Raw genomic sequence first — 21,621 nt, 5'->3', positions numbered from 1 at the left:
GATGTCATTTACTTAATAAGCATCATTACATATTGAATCGTAATTCAATGCATAGTCCTTTTTAGATGAGTGGATGTATATTTTGAAGCCTTATTTTTATTTATTTGAAAGGCAGAGAGTAACAGGGAGAGAAAACTCCCACTGACCCAGGCAGGGCCAGGCTGAAGCCAGGAGTTTGCAACTCCATCTGGGTACCCCACATGCATGTAGGGACCCAAGGACTTGGGCCACCTTCCACTGCTTTCCTAGGCCATTAGCAGGAACTAGATTGGAAGTAGAGGAGCTAGGAATGGAACCTGTGTCTGTATGAGATGCTGATGTTGCAGATGTTGGCTTTTAACTCACGACACCACAATGTCTGCCTGGAGTTAATGCTACTAAAACAAAATTTTTAATGTGTTGCTTAAAAAGTCTTGGAAAATCGATTAAATTTTGCATCCACCAATTTTCTTTAAGGATTATTTTTGCTTTCTAGACTAACTCAGGTTCAGACTCCAGAATTCTTGTTGGCATTCCCTAAATTTAGAGTAGCTTTTTAAAGGGTTCCTATTTGACGCTGGTCTCAGGATTCAGTTCCTTGTTTGGTACGCAGCCTCAGCCTGTTGCGGGTGTAAAGGGGAGGGCTGTGGTCGGCTGGACTGGCTTCAACATGGAGGGAGCAGCGCCACCACCTGTACGGTCGGTGGTGATGCTAGCGTTGAGAAACTGCACCTCCACGGGGGAGCAACTTTCCGATAATCCTGTTTCTTTTTTTTGACACTACATGCTTGTTTCGTGGGAGCACCAGTCTTCAGCTCGCAGGTCTCTCAAAGCCTGGATCCCCACTTCCCCCCAGACAACAGGCATCTTGACTTCTCAACTCCCACTAGGACCCTAAGTCCAGAGGCGTCCTTGCAGTGAGCTGGCTTGGCCACGTATCCACAGAAGGAGAACAACCATTGTCCCAGCCACACGAAAGCATAGAAGAGGGAGGAGAAAAGAAATGTGCATTTCTCCCCTCATCTGCCTGACTCTTACGAATGTCTCCCTTAGACTAGGCCCAGCAGAAAGCAGAGGGCTGGGGATTTGGAAAGTAGGGCCAGGGACAGTGGGGCTCAGTCTCCCAGGAGAGGACAGGGTATAAGTCAGGGGGTGAGGACTGACCTAGAGAAGATGCAACATGATGGTCAAGATTCTCACGGCAGCAGGAGTGCCCAGTGGCTGACAGAGGAGGCCGTGTGGGACTTTTTAGGGAACAGACCAAAAAGCCTGGGTAAAAAGCTGAGAGGAAGCCAACTTGTTTTCTACCCTACACTCACTTCTGGTTGCTTTCCTTGAATGTATGTGTGTGTGTGAGTGTGTGCGTGTATCCCATGCACACACCAATTTTTTTGCCACACGAGGCTGAGTGTCTCACAGTTCAACCCTGACATTCTCTTTGGGGACAGCACCCGATCCTATAGGTACCAGCTGCGGGCCTTGGGTTGTGACCTTGAGTTCAGATCGACTGGAAAGGTTCCCATGATGCTCTTGTTAGACATTTTTTGACAGTCTGGTTAATTTACTGGTGTGGCTCTCATAGAACTCGGGGAAACACCAAGTCTTAGGCATTTGCTTTCGAGGGAAGAATATCGATGGACAGCTGGTTAGAAGAGGGCTCAGGGCCAGGCATGTGGGAAGGAGCCAGGAGTTTCCATGCCCTTCCTTGCACCGCCTCCCTCCAGGCACCTGTGCGTGTTCAGGAAGCACTCTGTCCTCTTGAGTTTTCACAGAGACCTCCTGGTGTGGACATGGCGTTAGATTGTTGTTTCTGCCTACGGCCATACCACCCTGAACGCGCCCGATCTCTTCTGATCTCTCCTCCTCTCTGTAAATCTGCCTTTCCAATAAAAATAAATAAATCTTAAAAAAAATCTATAAAACAAATAACATTATTGAAATAGTCAAAACTCTTTAGATTTTAGTTTAGTAAAAAGATTTGTCTTATTAGAAATAGGTATGGGTGAAATAATACAGGTGAAAATGGTGGCTTCCGAGATTAGTGGGCAGGACATGAAAGGACTGGATCAGAAGGGGAAGCTGAGGCATGCATGGTATTTTCCAGGAGTGAGACAGTACTCTACCCTTGTGAAGATGGAGGGGAAGGTGTAGGGCCTGGAGGCAGGGGAGAGGGGAATGGGGGAGCCCAAGACCCAGGGAGTGAGGATGAGAAAGCAAGTGGCAGGAGTAGTCAGGGTGCTGGCCAAGGTGCTGACAGGTGCCTACCTGGTTGCTCAGGTTGGCTAGTGTGGGGATGGAAGGCTAAGGATGGATCTGATGTGTCAAACAATGAGAATCCCCACATTGGAAGGTCTTGATTGATTTCTAAGGAGGCAGCAGAGGGGAAGAGAAGTGTGAGTGTGTGTGTGTGTGTGTGTGTGTGTGTGTGGAGGGCGGTGGCTTGGAAGTGCTGCTAGATGAGGTTTGCTGGGGAGCCTCTATGAGTCCTGAAAACTGCTCCGCAGTAGCTGTGAGGTCTCAGCCAATCAAACAGCAGACATACATAATGTGTCCAGCCATGCTTCCAATTTTGGGGCTTTCCCTGGCAATGGTCACACCCATACCCAGGAACAACAAGCTGCCCCGAGATCCGAGTTCTCTAACACAGCGACTGACATGTGCACAGAGCTTGAATGGATGTCAGTCAATGATAAACTTCCGGTGTGTGATGGAGGAGGGAATCTATTGAACTCTGCTTAGCAAAGGAAAGATCTTGCATTTGGAAGAAACATTCCTGTGCTCCTGTCTGAGGACCAGGGGATTAGCCCAGGCTAAGGGAAGAGAACATGTGAGATGAATTTGCTGTAAAAATTTCTTAGTGTCTGTCCTTTGCTATGGAATGTAAAGGGATAAAAAAGACCTTTGGGTCGTAAAGAGAGGAGAGAAGGAGGCAGAATGAAGCACAAATAAGCCCTAAAGATGAACATGTAGGAAATTCATGAACTGTGCTTCAGTCAAAGAGACAGAGAGCTAGAGACATTTCTAACAGTATCACCCAGAGTAGGTAGAATTTTTTAAAAGTATGTGCAAGATCTATACTCTGGAAACTAGAAAATATCGATGAGTGGGGATGTGGAAGATTTGGTAAGTTGTTTGTTTTCCTTTACACCGAACCATAGCTAATATGATCCCTGTTCAAAGCCTGTAGGCTTCCAATTAAAAAAAAAAGATTTATTTATTTTTATTGGGAAGTCAGATATACAGAGAAGAGGAGAGACAGAGAGGAAGATCTTCTGTCTGTTGATTCACTCCCCAAATGACCACAATAGCCAGAGCTGCACTGTTCCAAAGCCAAGAGCCAGGAGCTTCTTCCGGGTCTCCCACATGGGTGCAGGGTCCCAAGGATTTGGGCCATCCTTGACTGCTTTCCCAGGCCACAGGCAGGGAGCTGGATGGGAAGCGGGGCTGCTGGGATGCAAACTGTCTCCAATATGGGATCCCGATGTTTGCAACAAAAGGACTTTGGCCACTAGGCTACCATGCTGGGCAGCATAGGCTTCCAATTTTTAAAAAACAGTACAAAACTTGACATTTGACCTAGTGGTAAGATGTCTCTTGGTCCACATCCTTTGTCAGAGACCCAACTCCGCTTCTGGTTCCAGCTTTCTGCCAAGGCACCCTGAGAAGCAGCAGGTGATGGCTTAAGTAGCTGGATCTCTGCTTCCATGTGGGGACCTGGATTCAATTTCTGGACTTTGGTCTTATCTCCAGGCAGCGGGCATTGTGGGTATTTGGAGAGTGCACCAACATAGCAGAGCTCTGATCTGTCTTTCATACTTTCTTTCTGTCACTCAAATGTATAAAACATAAACATAAAATTTATTTATTTTTATTTTTATTTTTTTAAAAAGATTTATTTTTATTATTTTTTTTATTGGAAAGGCGGATATACAGAGAGGAGAGGCAGAGAGGAAGATCTTCCGTCCGATGATTCACTCCCCAAGTGAGCCGCAATGGCCGATACTATGCCGATCCGAAGCCAGGAGCCTCTCCCGGGTATCCCTCACGGGTGCAGGGTCCCAAAGCTTTGGGCCGTCCTCGACTGCTTTCCCAGGCCACAGGCAGGGAGCTGGAAGGGAAGCGGGGCTGCCGGGATTAGAACCGGCGCCCATATGGGCTCCCGGGCGTGCAAGGCGAGGACTTGACCACTTGCGCCACCGCGCCGGGCCCATAAATATAAAATTTAAAACTTTACATAGCTGGACATGGCATGATGGCTCAATGGCAAAATCCACGCCTCACAAGTGCAGAGATTCAGTATAGATGCTTGTTCGCATCCTGGCTGCTCCATTCCCATCCAGCTTCCTGCTTATGGACTTGGAAAGCAGGAAAGGATGGCCCAAAACCTTGGGGCACTACATCCACGTGGGAGACAAGGAAGAAGCTCCTGGCTTCAGCTCAGCTCTAGCCATTGCAGCCACTTGGGGAGTGAACCAGTGGATGGAAGATCTTTTTCTCTGTCTTTCCTTCTTTACATAAATCTGCCTGCCTAATATTAATACATAAATCTTTTTAAAAAGACTGTACTTAGCAAAGCATAGTTAAAACCGTTTTGTAGAAATAGTATTTTGCTATAAGTCTCACTATAAAAATTTCAGAAAATAGTGAAGCCAGAATGAATTATAGGCTGGTAAAGAAGGGCAGACAGGCTTGAAATTGACCTACATATCAACTGATTTTTTCACAAAGAACCTAAGGAAATTTAATTTGAGGGAAAGGTAGTCATTTAAATAAACAGCACTGGGTTTTGGATATCTGCAGTGATGCCTGCCTACCCTCAGAGCTCCAGGGAACATCGTGCTCGTTGTGCCCCTTGGCACACACATGAGTCCAAGATGTGTGTGTGCACTGGTTGAATGCCAGCCAAGATCCCAGAGGCTCAGCCTGTGTAGGACCTTCCAGGTGGGACAGAAAACCCTCCCTTTCCTAGGGCAGCCGCCCTTGCTGCCCCTGCTCACTGCTGCTTGTGAAGGAGGGAGGTACAATTGGATTCACAGTCCATAAACAGGTAGGCCTGGGATTGGCTGTCAGGTAAGGCTCGCATGGAGCACCAGAAGGCAGATAGGCATGCGTGGTCTATGGCCAACAAGATTCAGTCCTGGACTGTACCTCAACCACCTACTCCAGTCCAATTGGACACCATAGTTGGATTAACCTATAGTCATTAACATAAGACCTCAGGAATTGAGGTTTTAACACAGAGGACTTGGGGGACACTCAATCTGATCCCCAAGCTACAGCATTAAGATAAAAGCCGGGGGCCTGGCGGCGTGGCCTAGCGGCTAGGGTCCTAGCCTTGAACGCGCCAGGATCCCATATGGGCAGTGGTTCTAGTCCTGGCAGCTCCACTTCCCATCCAGCTCCCTGCTTGTGGCCTGGGAAAGCAGTCATGGGTAGCCCAATGCTTTGGGATCCTGCACCCGTGGGGGAGACCTGGAGGAGGCTCCTGGCTCCTGGCTTCGGATCTGCACAGCACTGGCCATTGCGCTCACTTGGGGAGTGAATCACCAGACGGAGGATCTTCCTCTCTATCTCTCCTCTCTGTGTATCTGACTTTGTGATAGCAATAAATAAATAAATAAATCTTAAAAGAAAAAAAGATAAAAGCCAGAGCACTAGTGCCCGAGTGTTCATTGGATCAGGCCCCATTCTGAGGCATTTCCTTGCATGAATCCTTGTTAGCTAGTAACCTTATGCAATATCATTATTCCCATTTTACAGATGTGGTAACTGAGTCACAGGGAAGGTCACACACAAGGAAAACAAAGGAAAAAAGAACTTGAGGCTAGGAAGTTTGGCTCAAGGGTCAAGTTTTTGACAGGCCACCATAGCACAGAGATGCCAGGCTTCAGGAGGGACTAGAAAGGGCAGGATGAGACCAGAGCTAGAAGGCAGCTGCTGCAGCTGACGTAGTCTTGACTCAGCTCTGAGGTTCGTAACCCTTGGGCCAGGCTCTGCAAGGAAACTAAGCAGCTTCGGCCCCTGATCCACCCCAGCCCTGTGGGGGCAGCCGCTCTGACTGGCATCTGCAGCAGGGCACTGGTGTCTCAGGCATGGAATCCTGGGTATCCTTCTGTTGGGGCTACAGCAGCAGCTCCTCCTCTCCCCTCCTCTCTGAATCATAAAGCCAGACCCTGGTCCTATTGCTCAACCCCCGGCTGCCCAGTTCCTGCAGACACCGCCTGACCTGCCTGCCTGACCCTCTCTGTCCTGCAGTGCAAGGGAAAGATCAGATCTGTGCCAGGTGCCCTGTAGGCTGTCCAGGGCTGGGGTGACATGGAGCCTCTGTGGCTACTGGTCCTGCTGGCCATTACAGGTAGGATGCCCTGCTTCTCCTTCCTTGAGCTGTGCTTGGGGGCGGGAGTGGGCACTGAGTACAACCAGGGAGGGCATTGCCCGGTGCCTTGCTCTGCTTGCCCTTCCTTCTTCCCTCCCTCCCTTCTCAGCACCAGATCCCATGCAGGTTAGACCCTCATGTGCGTGTGGTGGAGAAGGGTCAGGGACTGGGCAAAGAGGCAGGGAAGCATTTCTAATTGTGGCACAAACCAGCAATCAGAGGAAACTTGGGGAGTGCTGTAAAGAATCCCCACCATCATGAGCCCCTGAAGCCTATGTCTAGCCCAGGTGAGCAGCAGGGAAGCAGGGGAAGGAAGGAGCATCCCCCTAGGAGGGGCCCCTCCCATGCTGGGAGGACCTTGTCCTCAGCTCTTGGTGGACAAGGAGGGGGCTACAGATGCCCATGTTTAGATTTTGGAGAGTGACAGCTCACATCCCTGCACCTCCCTGCCTCCTCCCATTGTGGGTACCTCTTGTTCCTCCGGGGAAGGCTGGGAGAGGGGAGAAATGGTGCCACTGGGGTCTTGTTCCAGCAGCCTCTTAGCTGGAGATGGAAAGGGGACTTAGCAGCCAGGTGGTGTGTGTGTGTGCGTGTGTGTGTGTGTTGCTTGCCAGTAGGCAGAGGGATGGGCTGGGTGACATGCACACGGGGACACAAAGACATCCCTATATCTCCACTTGGCAGCTCCCAGCTCCTTCAGGCTCTTCTGGTCTCTGCGCCAGATCTGGGGGACAAGGGGACAGGACTGAGAGAAGCGACAGTGAAGCCATAGCTCCAGGTAACGCCCTGGCCATGGCCCTGGGCTGGAGCCCTGGCTCAACTCCCTCCCCTCCTCACCCCAAGGGAGTTCCAAAATAGCAATCTCATGTCTCGCCCAAAATAGCTCTGAGCTGAGTCCTTCCTGCAAGGGGAACAAAGCCATAGAAATAGGGAAGCTGGAAGCTGAGAGCCAGGAAAGAGGAGAGTATGGAGTCTGTGCCAGCGTGGGTGGGTGCAGATGAGCGAGTGTGACCCGAGGGGACGGGGTGCCTTGCCCCGCCCCTGCAGAGCCAGGCGCAGGCCTGAGGGTGCTGCTCGCCCTGCGGGGTTGAGATGCAGAGGCAGAAGAGAGGCCCTGGTGCCCCTAGACAGGAAGCAGATGGGCACAACAGAAGCAGACGGGACTTGGTCACCGAACATCACCAGAAATAAGCCTACCAAGGGGCAGTGATGTCTGTGAAGACGCCCTGCCAAGTCCAACAGCGAGAAAGTCAGACTCCGAAGTCTGGTATCCCAGCTCTTGCCCCCCGTAAACACACATCCTCACAGTGCCACCTTCTCTTTCAGCTTGAGTAAGAACCCCAGCTTCTAAGGGTGTGGTTTCTGTCTAAGTTGCACACGGTAGGTGTTTAGTGCTCATTCGGTAAAGCAATGAAGGTGTAACTGAGTACCTCCTCCATAGGGCTGTCCTGTGCCCACAACGTCACGGTGTTCCAGGGCGTGGAGGGCCAGTCCCTGCGGGTCTCCTGCCCATACAACTCGGTGGAGCACTGGGGGAGGCGCAAGGCCTGGTGCCGCCAGCTGGGCGAGAAGGGCCCGTGCCAGCGTGTGGTCAGCACGCATGCCTGGTGGGTGCTGTCCTTCATCAAGAGACGGAACGGGAGCACAGCCATCAAGGATGACGCCCTGGGTGGCATCCTTACTGTCACGCTGCGGAATCTTCAAGCCCACGATGCAGGTCTCTACCAGTGCCAGAGCCTCCAAGGCAGAGAGACCAACACGCTCCAGAGGATCCTGGTGGAGGTGCTTTCAAGTGAGTGGGTGACTGGCCGTACCTCTGGTCTGTCCCTGGGTCCGGCCTGGTGGTTTGGGTGTCTGTGAATAGGATCGCTCTCCGGGCTCCGAGGCATCCTCCAGGCATCCTTTCTCAAAGGAAAACCTCCGCTGTGGGTCTCTCCGCCCCCACACACGGTCATCAGAGATGATTGTACAGGTTACTCACGGTGCCAGGAAGCCCAAATCCAGTCCCAACTCCTTTTGCTGGGCTGTCTCCCTGACTCAGGGCTGTATCACCTGCAGGGAGGGCGTCTTTCTCTGACTTGCATTAAGGCGCTGTCAGAGCTAGCTTTGGCCTTACTTGAGTGTTATCACTTTGCTGTCTATGCATGTGATGTTTCTGTAAAGGGACTTCAAAACGTTGTGGAAAATGTAGACGAAATGTATCTCAGTGCAAACGTTTTTGAAATCCATGCATAGTTTTCTTTTTAAAAGATTTACTGTTTTGGGCCCGGCGCGGTGGCACAAGTGGTTAAGGTCCTCGCCTTGCATGCCCGGGATCCCATATGGGCACTGGTTCTATCCCGGCAGCCCCACTTCCCTTCCAGCTCCCTGCCTGTGGCCCGGGAAAGCAGTCAAGGACGGCCCAAAGCTTTGGGACCCTGCACCCGCGTGGGAGACCCGGAAGAGGTTCCTGGCTTCGGATTGGCATAGCATTGGCCGTTGCGGTCACTTGGGGAGTGAATCATCGGATGGAAGATCTTCCTCTCTGTATATCCGCCTTTCCAATAAAAAAATAATAAAAATAAATCTTAAAAAAAAAAGATTTACTTTTTTTTTAAAAAAGATCTATTTATTTTTATTGAAAGGCAAATATACAGAGAGGAGGAGAGACAGAAAGGAAGATCTTCAATCCATTGATTCACTCCCCAAACGGCTGCAATGGCTGGTGCTGAATTGATCCGAAACCAGGAGCCTGGAGCTTCATCTGGGTCTCCCGTGTGGGTGCTGGGTCCCAAAGGTTTGGGCCATCCTCAACTGTTTTCCCAGTTCACAAGCAGGGAGCTGGATTGGAAGTGGGGGCACCAGAATTAGAACTGGCGCCCATATGGGATCCTCATGTGTGCAAGGCAAGAACTTTAGCCGCTAGGCTACTGTGCCGGGCCCTAAAAGATATATTTTCTATTGGAAAAGCAGATTTACAGACAGGAAGGTCTTTCATTTGTTGGCTCACTCCCCAAATGGTCACAATGGCTTGAGCTGAGGCGATCTGAAGCCAGGAGCCAAGAGTTTATTCTTGGTTTCCCACATGGGTTCAGGGTCTCACGGCTTTGGGTCATTCTCTACTGCTTTCCCAGGCCACAAGCAGGGAGCTGGATGGGAAGTGGAGCAGCCAGGATACAAACTGGCTTCTATATGGGATGCTGGTGTTTGCAGGTAGAGCATTAGCCAGTTGAGCCATTTTTTTTCATAGTATGCACGTTTTGTGAACTTTTGGAAGACTCTTCATGTGCCCAGATTTCAATTTCTTTTCACCAAAGCTAAGTTTGTCCTTTGATTCCATGTCCACAACCTTTCTGAATTGTGCCTGTCAGTGGCCCTTAATCATTTCTTCCCTGGCCAAGCAATTGACAATTCCACCAGCAAACATTTGCCACCACCCCCACGCTCCACCCCACTCAGTGGGTGCCAAAGCATGATGCTTCTCCCCTCTGAGCTTTGCACAGGGATCTGAGACTCCAAACTCCACTGGGTCTCGAGGGAGAACCACGTGGGGTGCGGGTTAGGGGGTGGGGAGGAGGTGTCATGTTTCTCCCCTCTTCCCACTTCCTGCCCCTCCGCCCAGGCGGCCCTTCATCATGCAAGCTGGGTAAGGAGGAGGCATTGCCTAAGTTGCAGGGGGAGGAGAAACTGCCAGCCCCCCACTGCACCTCCAGTCCACCATATTTCCAAGTATAGCAGGGCAAGGAGACCCAAGTGTTGAGTCTGGAAAGGTGTGGGGCTCAGCTGACCTCTAGGAGGGTGGCAGAGAATAACGTGGTTGCTTTAACTCTTGGCTTGTGTCCATAGGAAATCTGTTGCTCCACCTGCTCTCCTCTAAGGCTGCTGCGTGCTGCAGGGTAGGAGCTGAGAGCCCGGGCACTCTGCTGAATCCTCCTCCTCCCCGTACTCCGGGATAAGCAATGGAGGCTCATAGAGGTTAATGACCTCTATACACTCAAGGTCAGAGGCCACAGGGCTCACCCCATCCACAGGGCTTCTGTCTGCCTAGCCTGCCTTCTGTCTCCACAGACCCCCTGGATCATGAAAACGTTGCAGACCTTTGGGCCCCAGAGGAGTCCGGGAGCTTCGAGGGTGCTCCCGTGGAGCACAGCATCTCCAGGTGCAGACCCCTGCCCTGCAGAGCCCAGCCAGGGGTGAGACAGGGGTCCCGGAACTACCAACCCCAGGTGCAGAGAACCTAAAGCTCCTTCCAGCTGGCCAGGTTGTGTGTGTCTGATCCTGTGCCCCTGTTGGGACATTGAAATCATTCCTACGACAGTTGGTCCTGAGCTGCTGTTCCAAGAGCGCCCAAATAGATGACACCCAGGCTCCGCACAATTTGGCAATGATGAGTTTTAATCCTCCAGTATGAAACAGGGAATCCCAGTGCTCTGCACTTCATCCTTTCTGACTGGTCCCTGCCTGAGTCTTGTTGTTTGCACACTGGTAATATAACCGCTGAGTGCCCAAGCTTGCACACACACACATACACACTCAGACACATAGTCTCACATATACTCACATATATACAATCATACTCAGACACATACTCACATATTCTCACACACATGCATATACACACACTCAGACACAAATATTCACACATGCATACACACATATACATTCATGCTGACACTCAGATATTCTCATACACGCACTCACATAGACATTTACACTCATAGGCACATACACACAGACATACACACTCCCTAGCATACTAAGGGGAACAAAGGAGAACTGATCGGCAAGGAAGGGAAGAGATGTGCTTAGGTACACCAAGCAAGGCAAGGGCCTGGAAGTCTCCTGACTGCAGGTCCCATAAGCTTCCTCCATCACAGATGGTGCTGGTTGGGGAAGTCGCCTGAGCCCCGAGAAGCTTACAGTTCCTTCCCCTGAAGGCAGACTGATGGCTGTAGGTGATCCATAGCTCCCCTCTGCCCTTCTTGTGTCCTCCAAGGAGCCCCTCAGAAGGAGAGACCTCATTCCCATCCACTGCCATGCTGCTCCTGCTGGCCTGCACCTTTCTCAGCAAGCTTCTAGCAGCTAGTGCCCTCTGGGCTGTGGCCTGGCGCGGGCGGAACACGGGGACAGCTCCAGCCGGTGGCCAGGATGGTGGCTGCCACTCAGGGCACCTGCTGCAGACCCTGACTGGTGAGCTGGGAGGGAGTACAGCGGGCCAGCAGGGCGGGCAGGGGTGGGGAGAGGTGGGGAGGGCGGGCAGGGGTGGGGTGCAGCTGAGGGATCATGTGAACCTCTTAGTGTTTCTTAGGGCTGACAGACACATGAGAGAAGAGGACCTCAGATAGAAGGAGAAGCCACCCAGCCTATACATGTGCCACCTGGCTACCAAGATGCCTGATTCTGCTCTGGCAAGGGGCTCCTCTGCCTGCATCCTGTTCCCCAAGGTCCTGGCAGCAAGGATGTGTGTGTGTGTGTGTGTGTGTGAGAGAGAGAGTGTGTGTGTGTGGCAGGGGCACAGTGTCTGTCTGGAAGGCGGGAAAACCACCTCCTGGCTTTTGCCTCTTGGGTATTAAACATTTTCACAAACACACCCAGGACTCTGTGTGTAAAAAACCAACTGGCCAATCCATAACTGCCCCATACTTCACAGGGGTTTGGGGAAGTTAAAAGAAACAACATTTGGGATAGCCATTTGGCACTACAGTTAATATGCTGCTTCATATGCCCAATCCACGTTGGAGCACCTATGTTTGTGTTTAGCCTCCAATTCTGGTCTAGCATTCTTGCTAACATGCACCCTGGGAGGCAACAGGTGATGGTTCATGTGCTTAGGGCCCTGATGCCCACGTGGGACACTCGGCTGGAATTGGATTCCACTTGGCCCAGCTCTGGCTATCATAGGTATCTGGGGAATGAACAAGTAGATAAAGAATCGCACTACCACTTTGCCTTTCAAATAAACAAACATATACCTTTTTGCTAAAGAAGAAGAAAGAAAGAAACTTTGTCACTCCCTAATAAGTTGTCTGGTGCACAGCGTGTTGGAGTCCCGGATCCTGTCTGGTCACCTCTGTTCCAACAGTGGACCACATCTATTTGTTATAAATAAGAAATGCTTGAAGAGTAACAGAGATTTTTCAGATTAAAAATATAAAGACTAAAAGATTGGGGCCAGTGCTATGGCATAGCAGGTAAAACTGTCATCTATATCCAGCTCCGGTATCCCCTTTGGGTGCCAGTTTGAGTCCCAGCTGTTCCACTTCCGGTCCAGCTTCCTGCTAATGAGTGGCAAAGCAGCACAAGATGACCCACATCCTTGAGCCCCTGCCATCCACGTGGGAGACACAGAAGAAGCTCCTGGTTCCTGCTGTGGCCTGACCCTGCCCCAGCCATTGTGGAGCGGGGCAGGAAGCAGCAGATGGAACATCTCTCTCTTTCTCTGTCTTTCCCCTCCTCTCTCTGTAACTTTGCCTTTCAAATAAGTAAATAATTTTTAAAATAAGAAATTTTAGAAATAATAGAAGGGTAGAAAAAAAAGATAAGGAAATCTCCCAGATGACAGAACAAAATGGACAAAGAGATGGAAAAGATATGAGAATGAGATGAATATGTAAGATTCAGTATCCAACTAATTAAGGAGCTGCAGGAAAAGCGGAAGGAACCTGTGCCTGATGTGAGTCCCAGCTGCTACCCTTCTGCTACAGCTTCCTACTCATGCACTCGGGAAGGCAGTGGAAGAAGAGGGTTAAAGTACTTTGACCCTTTTAGCCCTGGATGGATGAACCAGGATGGAATTCCTGACTCCTTGCTTCGGCCTGGGTCAACCTTGGCTGTTGGGAGCGATAGGAGAGTGATCCAGAGATGGGAGATCAGAAGTGATTAGTAAACAAAGAGCCTCTTGCCCCAAACAAAAAGTGAGTGAGCCAGTCCAGGGCACACCATCCAGGTGACACTTGTGTTGTGAAGATGTGCAGCAAGAGGGACAGTCCCCTAAAGGCTCAGGTGGGGTTGGTGGTGGAAGAACCTGGAATTAGAATGTCCTGACCATGCTGAGGGCACTTGACAACTCTGCATCACTTTGTATCTGAAAGACCCTGAAGATCATTTCTCTTCCTCATTGCCCTCTAGCTGCCGTGATGATTCTCCCATTTCACTCCTCAGTCAGGTGCAGTGCCCAGGGAATCTGCTTTCTCACTCCACCTTGCCTCAGGATCAATTTCTGAATACTTGAGCCAACCTGGGCTTGGAAGAGCTCCCTCTCCCCACCCCAGTCCCTGCCTCCCACCCTGTTGTCCCTTTAGCCGTGGACAGCCCCATGTGACTGGGGAAGGCTGGCATTTCCTGCCCTCCAAGGAAAGCTGTGTCAGTGCCCAGACAAGCCCTGGAGCTGACATCTCCCTGTCCAGCCATGGACCTCCAGCTGCTCCTGCTGCTGCTCCTGGGACTAGCAGGTAAGGTGCAGAAGGGGCTGGTACTGCTGTGGATGCTACACTCACATGTGGAGATCCCAGGGGTCACCATGCCGGTGGGGTAGGCTGGAGGTGGGAGGAAGTACTCTGCTCCTGCCCAACATTGCTACTTCCATTCCTCCCCCAGGTCAGGGCTCTGTAGTCAGCCGGCCTGAGCTGCTGCAGGTGCAAACAGGGAGCTCCATTCTAGTACAGTGCCACTACCGGCTGCAGGATGTCAAAGCCCAGAAGGTGTGGTGCCGCTTCTCAGCCGCCAGCTGCCAGCCCTTGGTGACCTCAGCTGTGGATCGCAGAGGCCCAGGGGGTGGGCGCACGTTCCTCACCGACCTGGGCGGGGGCCTCCTGCAGGTGGAAATGGTCAGCCTGCAAGAAGAGGATGCTGGGGAGTACGGCTGCATGGTGGAGGGAGCCGCGGGGCCCCAGACCCTACACCGTATCTCTCTAGTGGTGTTACCCCAAGGTGAGTGGTCCATGGCCTGCTTCCTCCCACCGTGCAACTTTGCCTCACCACCCACCTCTGTTGCCAGGGGTTCTTGGGTCCCTGATGGGTGGAGGCCATTCGGGGTGGCATTGGGAGGAAATATCCTTGTGACAGCTCTGCAGGGAGCGGAAACCAAGCTGATTGGGAAGTGGGAGATAAATCAGCGGAAGAGCCTGCCCTGCTCCTCCCACAGTGGACTCCCCATTCCTCCCACCAAGGTCCCGCCATTTTGGTCAGCATTTCCAATACCCTTGAGGGTTTTTGGTTTGTTTGTGTTTTAATTCCCATAACAACATACCTGATAGCTTAAAACGAACTGAACTTATAATTAATTGTTGAAGTCTTAACTGAGCCTGTGGGTGGGTTTTCCTGTTAGGCAGCTTACATTCTGGGCTGAACTGATCAGCTCATGGTTTTGAAGGTGGGAAGAAGGTCATTGCCATTGAAGCCATTATTCTCCCTAGAGAAAGCCCTTTTACAGGCTCCAATCTCTCAACCTGTAACCCTTGGTGCCCAAGAATTTATTTAAAGAAGTTTAAAATACTTACCATTTTTCTCAATAAAATAGGTTATTAAAAATTTATTTTGGTGCAAAAATGGCCAGTTCCCAGCAGCAGACACTGCCGTTGCTCTGCTGTTGTACATGTTGAAGTTTTCTCATTGTTAGGCCTTTTTTTACTCAAGTACTTTGTGCCCAGTCCCCTCACATAATGAAACTAAGGGAGGCATATTCCCTTTTCTCCCTTAAGTAACAGGGTGACTAAGTTGTGATTAAAGTCCCTGTTATCTTGAGCCCATGATTATTACTTTATATTCACCTGCTAATCGTTCCTCACACCTTGTCCTCCTTATTGTTTCATGCTCTGAGTGACTAGACTGAATACTTGAATCTCTGGGAAGGCAGACTGTGACAAGGTGAGATGTGAGATGAGGGAGCACGGAAGAAGGTGCTTGGAGCTCCCACCTGCTGCGATGGGGCAGGTGATATTGATGAGTGACATTCACATAGACTGGTAGAGCAGGCTGTGGGGTGCAGTTCAGACAGGCGCTTAGCTTTAGAGATGGTTGCCCAATGTGGCCTGATAGGGCAGTAGAAATGGTGCCGCCACACCTTCAGCGGGTAGTTTGGTATGAGGAAGGCAGTAGGCATTATGAATTGTTCAGCAAAGCAAGGCTCCTATCCCAGATATTTGAAAAGGACTGGCAAGGTTCCTAAGACAGATCTCTCAACCAACAGAAACCTGAATCCTACTCCCAGGGGACCAGGATATGGCAGGGATGTCAGAAGCCTTCTAACAAAAACCAAGTCTCTGGCTCCCAGCATAGGGTCAGCTATTCTCACAACCCATTAGGAATGATCTGGAGCTCCCGCTATGCTGGAGGACAGAGCTTAGCCTGGGACTCATGCACACTGTAGGTGTGGTCCCAGCATGATAGCTATGTGGGGAGGGCCTATTTGAGGCCAAAAATGGCTGGCAGTTACATCACTTTGGAGGGCGACAGTTGGAGAGCTCTTTTCTGGGGCGGGAAGAGGAGTGGGACATTGCATGGCAATGGCTGTTTCTACATATTCTGAGCAGCTTAACAAGCCCAGAAGGGAATGAGATGGAGCAGGTGGAAGAATGAAGGTGGTGGAGGAGATCTCTTCCTCAGCTCCTTGTTCCCAGTCCCTGAGATCTCAGCATCATGGGGGCTAGGTGCTCTTTACATGTTTCCTTCTGACTCAGTTGCTGGCCAGAGTGAGGAGACCTACAAACTTGGCAGTGTGGCTGAGGACCCTACCGCACACCTCCCAGGCAGTGCCAGCCCCTGGGAACCCAGGCAGCATGAGAAGAGGTATCGCTATGCCCAGATGTGGGTGGTCGGGAGAAGAGTGGTGATGAGACAGGACCTGTTGCAAGCTCTAGGTTACATCAAAGGGGAGACATGATTCCTGCCATTCTTGGGAAACTGATTGGCAGGATGATCAGTCCCCTCCCCAAGTTCGGCTCTGGGTTCTTCATTCTGCTGACTCTTCAGCCAGGACACCCTAATTACGTGTCTCTTTTATGTCCTGTGTGGACTGCCCACCTCATTTCATCTCTTCCTTCTCGCTGTGGGTCCCTGAGGTATGACCCTTCTCCAGTGTTCTGGGCCTCCTGGCTAGCATTCCTTGTAGGATTGAAGGCTAAGCCTCCTACCCTTTTCTGTCCCTCAGTTTCCCCTTGATCGGGGGTGCTGTGTTCCTACTGGGTGTGCTGGTGGTGGCTGTGGTGCTGTTTGCTGTGATGGCCAAAAGGAAAGGTAAGTAGCAGACTCTACCTGCCCCACTCTGGCCCTGCCACTCCTGCAGAAGCCAGCTTTGTAAATGGGATCAAATTACCTGAGGGATGCAAGGGAGGGAAGGGGACTCCGTGGGAGCAGACCTGGAGAAAGATAGGAACTGGGGGGTGAGGAGAGGGGCACTGTGACTGCAGGACAGGTGATGGAGGTGGGGTAGGGGCTAAGTACAGTGGTGTGAAGGAGCTACAGGCTGGGGTACGGGCTAGGGAGGGTGAGAAGGAGGGTCTGCAGGAAGTGAGAGCTGGGTTCAGAGCCCACTCTGGATGCTGACGGTGTTGCTGTCTGTCCTGCCAGCAACCAGACATTCTGTCTGTGGATCATTCCAGAGCTGTAATGCTTCAGGCACGGTAAGAGGACCTTCACACCCTCATCCCCACCCCCAGACCGTCCAAGCATCTCTCACCGAGACCCTGGAGAAGTGGAGACCTCTTGGAATCTCTTCCTCAAGCCTGTACACTTGACATTAGTGGTCCCCCACTTTCCCAGAGTTGGGGAAAAATGTGGGGCCTGAAATATCTTTAAACAATGAAGCCCACATGGCCACTCATAGATGCAAGTCTTTTTGAGAGACAGATCCGGTGTGGTCTCAGGCTCCTCACCAAGGGTGGCGGGGCAGAGGGTGGCCTTTTCTCTTTGCCTGATGTGCTTGCTTCTACCGTAGGACCCCTCTTCAGCGGTCCCCCACATCAGTGATTGTGGACTGGCTGTGGTAGAACCTTCGGATGTGCCATACACCAGGCTCCATTCACCAATTTCCTTCGACAGTGCTGCCTACAGAGAGCTAGCTCTTGATGTCCCATCCCCAGGGCCTCCTCTGCCTCCGAAGGTCCACGTTTCCTCCAAGTCTGTGACATATGCTGCAGTCATCTTCCCAAAAGGAGACAAGGGTGAAGTGGCCTCCTGTGAGCCACCCCAGGATCCACCTGACTGCCAGACTCCACCCAGCTAAGCTGTTTAGTTCTCTATGGACGCATGGTGGTGGTCATGCTTGGGGCCTCTGCACGGCTCATGCCAGATCCCTAAGATATCCCAGCCACTGTCAGATCCAAGCTAACGTCCTGAGTCTGCTGATGAGATGCTCAAATATGTCTAAGGTGTTTTGGGGAAGCTCCCTCCCCACCATGACACACTGAATAAACCCTGAATGATATGTGGCCTCAATGGTTATAGAGTAGTGAGGACGGTTGGGGGGAGGACCCTGTTTTGACTAGTCACTTGGGTATTCAGTGCGCACATTCCCTGCCTGTCTGGCTAGTGGAGAAGCGGTTCCCCACCACCCACCCCAGGACACTGAATTTGAATTTGTTTCAAAGAGCACCAAAAAGACTTCAAAGGTATTTCCTGTTTCTCTTAGGATCCCTGAATATACCAATTCATTTGCTAGAATTAAGAAAGCTCTTCTGTGCTCTGCTGCTTGTGAACAAGTAATGTGTTGTGATGCACCAGCACGTGTGGGGTGTCCATGATAAATTAGAGGAGCCCCAGACAGATGGGATGTGAGCGATGGACTGCAGAGACGGGAATAAGCACGGCAAGCTTGATTCCCTGCAGAAAAAAGGGTTTCCCAGCGCCAGATGAAACTCCTTTGTGTTACCAGAGGTGGCTCTGCCTCACTAGGTGACCGTTTGGTAGCTCTGTTTCCTTGGGCTTGAACTCTGGAGTCTGGAAAGAGCCCAGGGGGAGAAACAGACATGCTGGAAGGCAGGGGAATAGTCAAGTGTGCCCATGGTCAAGTGTGAATGAACACTAGTCCAGGCAGGATGTGGAGAAGCCTCAAGGTCCCTGCTAGCATTTCTTCTGAAGCTGTTTAATATGAAAATACTTTCCGATATGGGGGAGAGAGAATTAAGGGCGAGGGGATGTCGGGGGGGGGACTCAAAAAGTCTTGTGATAATCATGGAGAACTAGGCATGAAGAGGTTTCACTCATCTGGAGGGGCTCCAAGCTTAACCCGGTGTTTCAGGAGAAGGGCCAGGGGCTGGGCCTCGGACTGCAGGCAGGATAAGCCCAGGATGCTATTTGGGGACTTGTGGCAGGATGCTCTGAGCATGGCTGATAAGAGCCTCAGGCTGTGACTTCTGTCCCTTGTGGAGGTGGCAGCTGTCAAGATGCCCATCAATCAACGGAGCCCTCATTTTCCTGGGGGAAAACAGCCTGGTGAAGAGAGAAGAGTAGAAGAGCGAATAAAGTCTAAACAGAACTCTCTGGAACAATTTTTCCCCCGATTTGAATGTCAATTTGTACTTCTAGAACTGGATTTAAAAAAAAAGTTCAGCAGTACAAAGGGAAATACTGTGAAAGATAACTATAACCTGTGTAGTGGAGAAGAGGAAAAGCAGATGTTCTCCTGCTTACCACAGACTGTATCCCGATAAGCAGATCCTAAATCACACACTGCAGCTTGAGAGTGCATTTAGTTCACCTAGCCTACTGAGCACCACACATTAACCTAGTCTGCCTTAATCTGCTCACATTAGCCTCCTTTTGGGTAAACCATTTAACATAAAACCTATTTTATGATAATTTCTTGATTATCTCATGAATACACAGATGAATATTTTTGTAGGCTGATGGATATAAACACAGAACATCCAAAAACCGCTGGCAGCATATGACACTGTGTGTTACTGGCTGTTAGCCTCCTGACTGTGGCTCTGCGGCCTATGCTGTGCTGTGCTCAGTGTCTGTGAGAACATTCCATCACATGTTGCTGGTCTGGGAAAAGAGCAACATTCAAAATTAGGGTCAGTTCCTTCTGAATGTGTATTTCTCTCACACCACAATAAAGTCAAAAAGTAGGAAGATGAACCAACCTAAGTTGGGAACCACCTGTATATGATTTCATTATTGTTAATGGGAGAGTCTATTGATAATAAATTTTAAAAGGTCATGGTTATAAGAGCAATTTCTAAGATGAAAACACTGACCCATATGCTAGTGTAAGAAACACTCAAAATAAAGAACTTGGGTTACAGGGTGAGACAGTCACCTCAGATCAGAACCTTTGGAATTCAGCTAAAGAAGCACTCAGAGGAAAATTCACACCCTTTAGCAGCAGTTAAGCATCTCACTTAGATTATAACTGATAAACAACAAGAATAGATTCTTTGAAATAAAGTATTAGCTAGCTTACTCATGAAGGGTGAAATAAATAACAAGAGGGACATTACATAGATGCTAAGAATGAAAAAAATAATGAGCATTTTTGTGTTAGGTCTGGATGTATTTGTTGAGTGTTAACGATAGCAAAGAGGCTGTACAACCTGGCGAATATACTAAGTACTGAATTTTATACTTTTTTTAAAAAAATTATTTTTATTGCAAAGTCAGATATATAGAGAGAAGAAACAGAGAGGAAGATCTTCTGTCCCATGATTCACCCCATAAGCGACCACAACGGCCGGTGCTGTGCTGATCCGAAGCCAGGAGCCAGGAACTTTTTCCGGGTCTCCCAGATGGATGCATGAACCTAAAGCTTTTGGGACATCCTCGACTGCTTTCCCAGGCCACAAGCAGGGAGCTGGATGGGAAGTGGAGTTGCCAGGATTAGAACCGGCGCCCATATGGGATTCTGGCACGTTCAAGGTGAGGACCTTAGCTGCTAGGCTACAGTGCCAGGCCCTGAATTTTATACTTTAAAAGTGTGCATGCAGGTTGAACTGCATCCTGCAGTGCTGGCATGCAACATACTTGGAGCTCTGGTTCTAGCTGCAGCTATCTGTGTCCAACCCAGCTGGTAATGTGCCTGGAAAGGCAGCAGATGGCGGCCCATGTACCGGGGGGCTCTGACACTCAGTGGGAAATCCTCCTGATTGTTGCCTGGTCCAGCCCGGTTGTTGCCGCTGGACAGTGAACCAGTAGATGGAAGATTTGTCTCTTTTCCTTTCAAACAATTAAAAATTTTCTCAAAAAGGTGAATTTCATGTTCTATTTTATCCCAGGAAATTGTCAAAAGTGAGTTTTTAAAGGGGGAATGGAAGGGCACAATGTGTTGTACCATTTGAGAGAAAAAAAGGTGCTATATACTGTGATTTGTACATGTATGTCACAGGTTTGCTGGTATACACTAACAATGATCACCACCAAGGACAGCAACTTGTAACTGGAGGACAGCCCAGGAAGTCACTGTAACACACTCTTGCTCCTTTTGAAATTTTAAAAATCAATTTTAAAAACATCTATTTTAAAAAAAATTATTTATTTTTATTGGAAAGTCAGATATACAGAGAGCAGGAGAAACAGAGAGGAAGATCTTTCATCTGATGATTCACTCCCCAAGCAGCCTCAATGGCTGCAGCTGAGCCGATCCGAAGCCAGGAACCAGGAGCCTCTTCCAGGTCTCCCACATGGGTGCAGGGTCCCAAGGCTTTGGGCCTTCCTCAACTGCTTTCCCAAGCCACAGGCAGGGAGCTGGATGGAAAGCGGGGCTGCTGGGATTAGAACCGGCGCCCATATGGGATCCCGGTGTGTTCAAAGTGAAGACTTTAGCCGCTATGCCATCACATCGGGCCCCCAAATATCTATTTTTATAGGGAAGGCAGATTTACAGAGAGGAGATACAGAAAGATATTCCATCCACTGGTTCACAGCCCAAATGGCTACAAATGCTAGAGCTGAGCCAATCCAAAGTCAGGAGCCAGGAGCTTCTTCTGGGTTTCCCACACAGGTGCAGGGTCCCAAGGCTGTAGGCCATTGTCTACTGCTTTCGTAGGCCTTCAGCAGGAAGCTAGACTGGAGGTGGAGCACCTCGGGCATGAACCAGTGTCCATTTGAGATGTTGGTATTACATGGTGAAGATTAACCAGTTCAGCCATTGCAACAGTCTTAACCTTTTTTTTTTTTTTTTCATTCGAAAGGCAAATTTTGAGGGAATGAATGAAAGAATCTTCTATCCACTGGCCGATTTCCTAAGTAGGTGCAGGGTACCAAGGCCTTGGGCCATGTTCTGCTGCTTTCCCAGGCACATTATCAGGGAGTTGGATGGAAAGTGGAACAAGTGGGACATGAATCAGTGT

The 21,621-nt window shown here is 50.2% G+C and overlaps 2 protein-coding genes across 5 annotated transcripts; both read left to right on the top strand.

Annotated features, from left to right (window-relative positions):
* Positions 1–5,637: 5,637 nt before the first annotated feature.
* Positions 5,638–11,966, top strand: TREM2 (triggering receptor expressed on myeloid cells 2). 2 transcript variants are annotated; one of them, XM_040983349.1, is made up of 5 exons: positions 5,638–6,334; positions 7,797–8,147; positions 10,403–10,493; positions 11,331–11,524; positions 11,643–11,966. In XM_040983349.1, exons 1-5 carry the CDS (start codon positions 6,295–6,297, stop codon positions 11,657–11,659), a joined length of 693 nt encoding a protein of 230 aa, XP_040839283.1. In that variant the 5' UTR covers positions 5,638–6,294; the 3' UTR covers positions 11,660–11,966. The 2 variants fall into 2 exon arrangements, with proteins under 2 accessions (XP_040839283.1, XP_040839282.1); XM_040983348.1 differs by having other exon boundaries at positions 11,633–11,966.
* A 1,745-nt stretch (positions 11,967–13,711) lies between these two features.
* TREML1 (triggering receptor expressed on myeloid cells like 1) lies at positions 13,712–17,756 on the top strand. 3 transcript variants are annotated; one of them, XM_040983341.1, is made up of 7 exons: positions 13,712–13,785; positions 13,931–14,034; positions 14,152–14,263; positions 16,012–16,120; positions 16,482–16,567; positions 16,901–16,953; positions 17,268–17,756. In XM_040983341.1, exons 1-7 carry the CDS (start codon positions 13,743–13,745, stop codon positions 17,553–17,555), a joined length of 795 nt encoding a protein of 264 aa, XP_040839275.1. In that variant the 5' UTR covers positions 13,712–13,742; the 3' UTR covers positions 17,556–17,756. The 3 variants fall into 3 exon arrangements, with proteins under 3 accessions (XP_040839275.1, XP_040839274.1, XP_040839276.1); XM_040983340.1 differs by having other exon boundaries at positions 13,931–14,263; XM_040983342.1 differs by lacking the exon at positions 16,901–16,953 and having other exon boundaries at positions 13,931–14,263; positions 17,268–17,396.
* The last annotated feature ends 3,865 nt before the right edge of the window (positions 17,757–21,621 follow it).

This window comes from Ochotona curzoniae, unplaced genomic scaffold, assembly GCF_017591425.1.
Source record: "Ochotona curzoniae isolate NIBS_2020 unplaced genomic scaffold, NIBS_Ocur_1.0 contig_3819, whole genome shotgun sequence".
NCBI classification, from domain to species: domain Eukaryota; kingdom Metazoa; phylum Chordata; class Mammalia; order Lagomorpha; family Ochotonidae; genus Ochotona; species Ochotona curzoniae.
The sequence above is the reverse complement of the archived record's forward strand: the minus strand, read 5'-3'. Positions and strand labels throughout refer to the sequence as shown.

Excerpts from the sequence above, each read along its gene's own strand:
- TREML1 (XM_040983340.1), top strand. The coding sequence starts at position 13,743 with ATGGACCTCCAGCTGCTCCTGCTGCTGCTCCTGGGACTAGCAG. Across the intron at positions 16,121-16,481 it reads CCCAGGCAGCATGAGAAGAG|TTTCCCCTTGATCGGGGGTG; the intron begins GTATCGCTATGC and ends TCTGTCCCTCAG. Across the intron at positions 16,954-17,267 it reads GCTGTAATGCTTCAGGCACG|GACCCCTCTTCAGCGGTCCC; the intron begins GTAAGAGGACCT and ends CTTCTACCGTAG.
- TREM2 (XM_040983348.1), top strand. The coding sequence starts at position 6,295 with ATGGAGCCTCTGTGGCTACTGGTCCTGCTGGCCATTACAG. Across the intron at positions 6,335-7,796 it reads GGTCCTGCTGGCCATTACAG|GGCTGTCCTGTGCCCACAAC; the intron begins GTAGGATGCCCT and ends CCTCCTCCATAG. Across the intron at positions 11,525-11,632 it reads CCTGCTGCAGACCCTGACTG|TGTTTCTTAGGGCTGACAGA; the intron begins GTGAGCTGGGAG and ends TGAACCTCTTAG.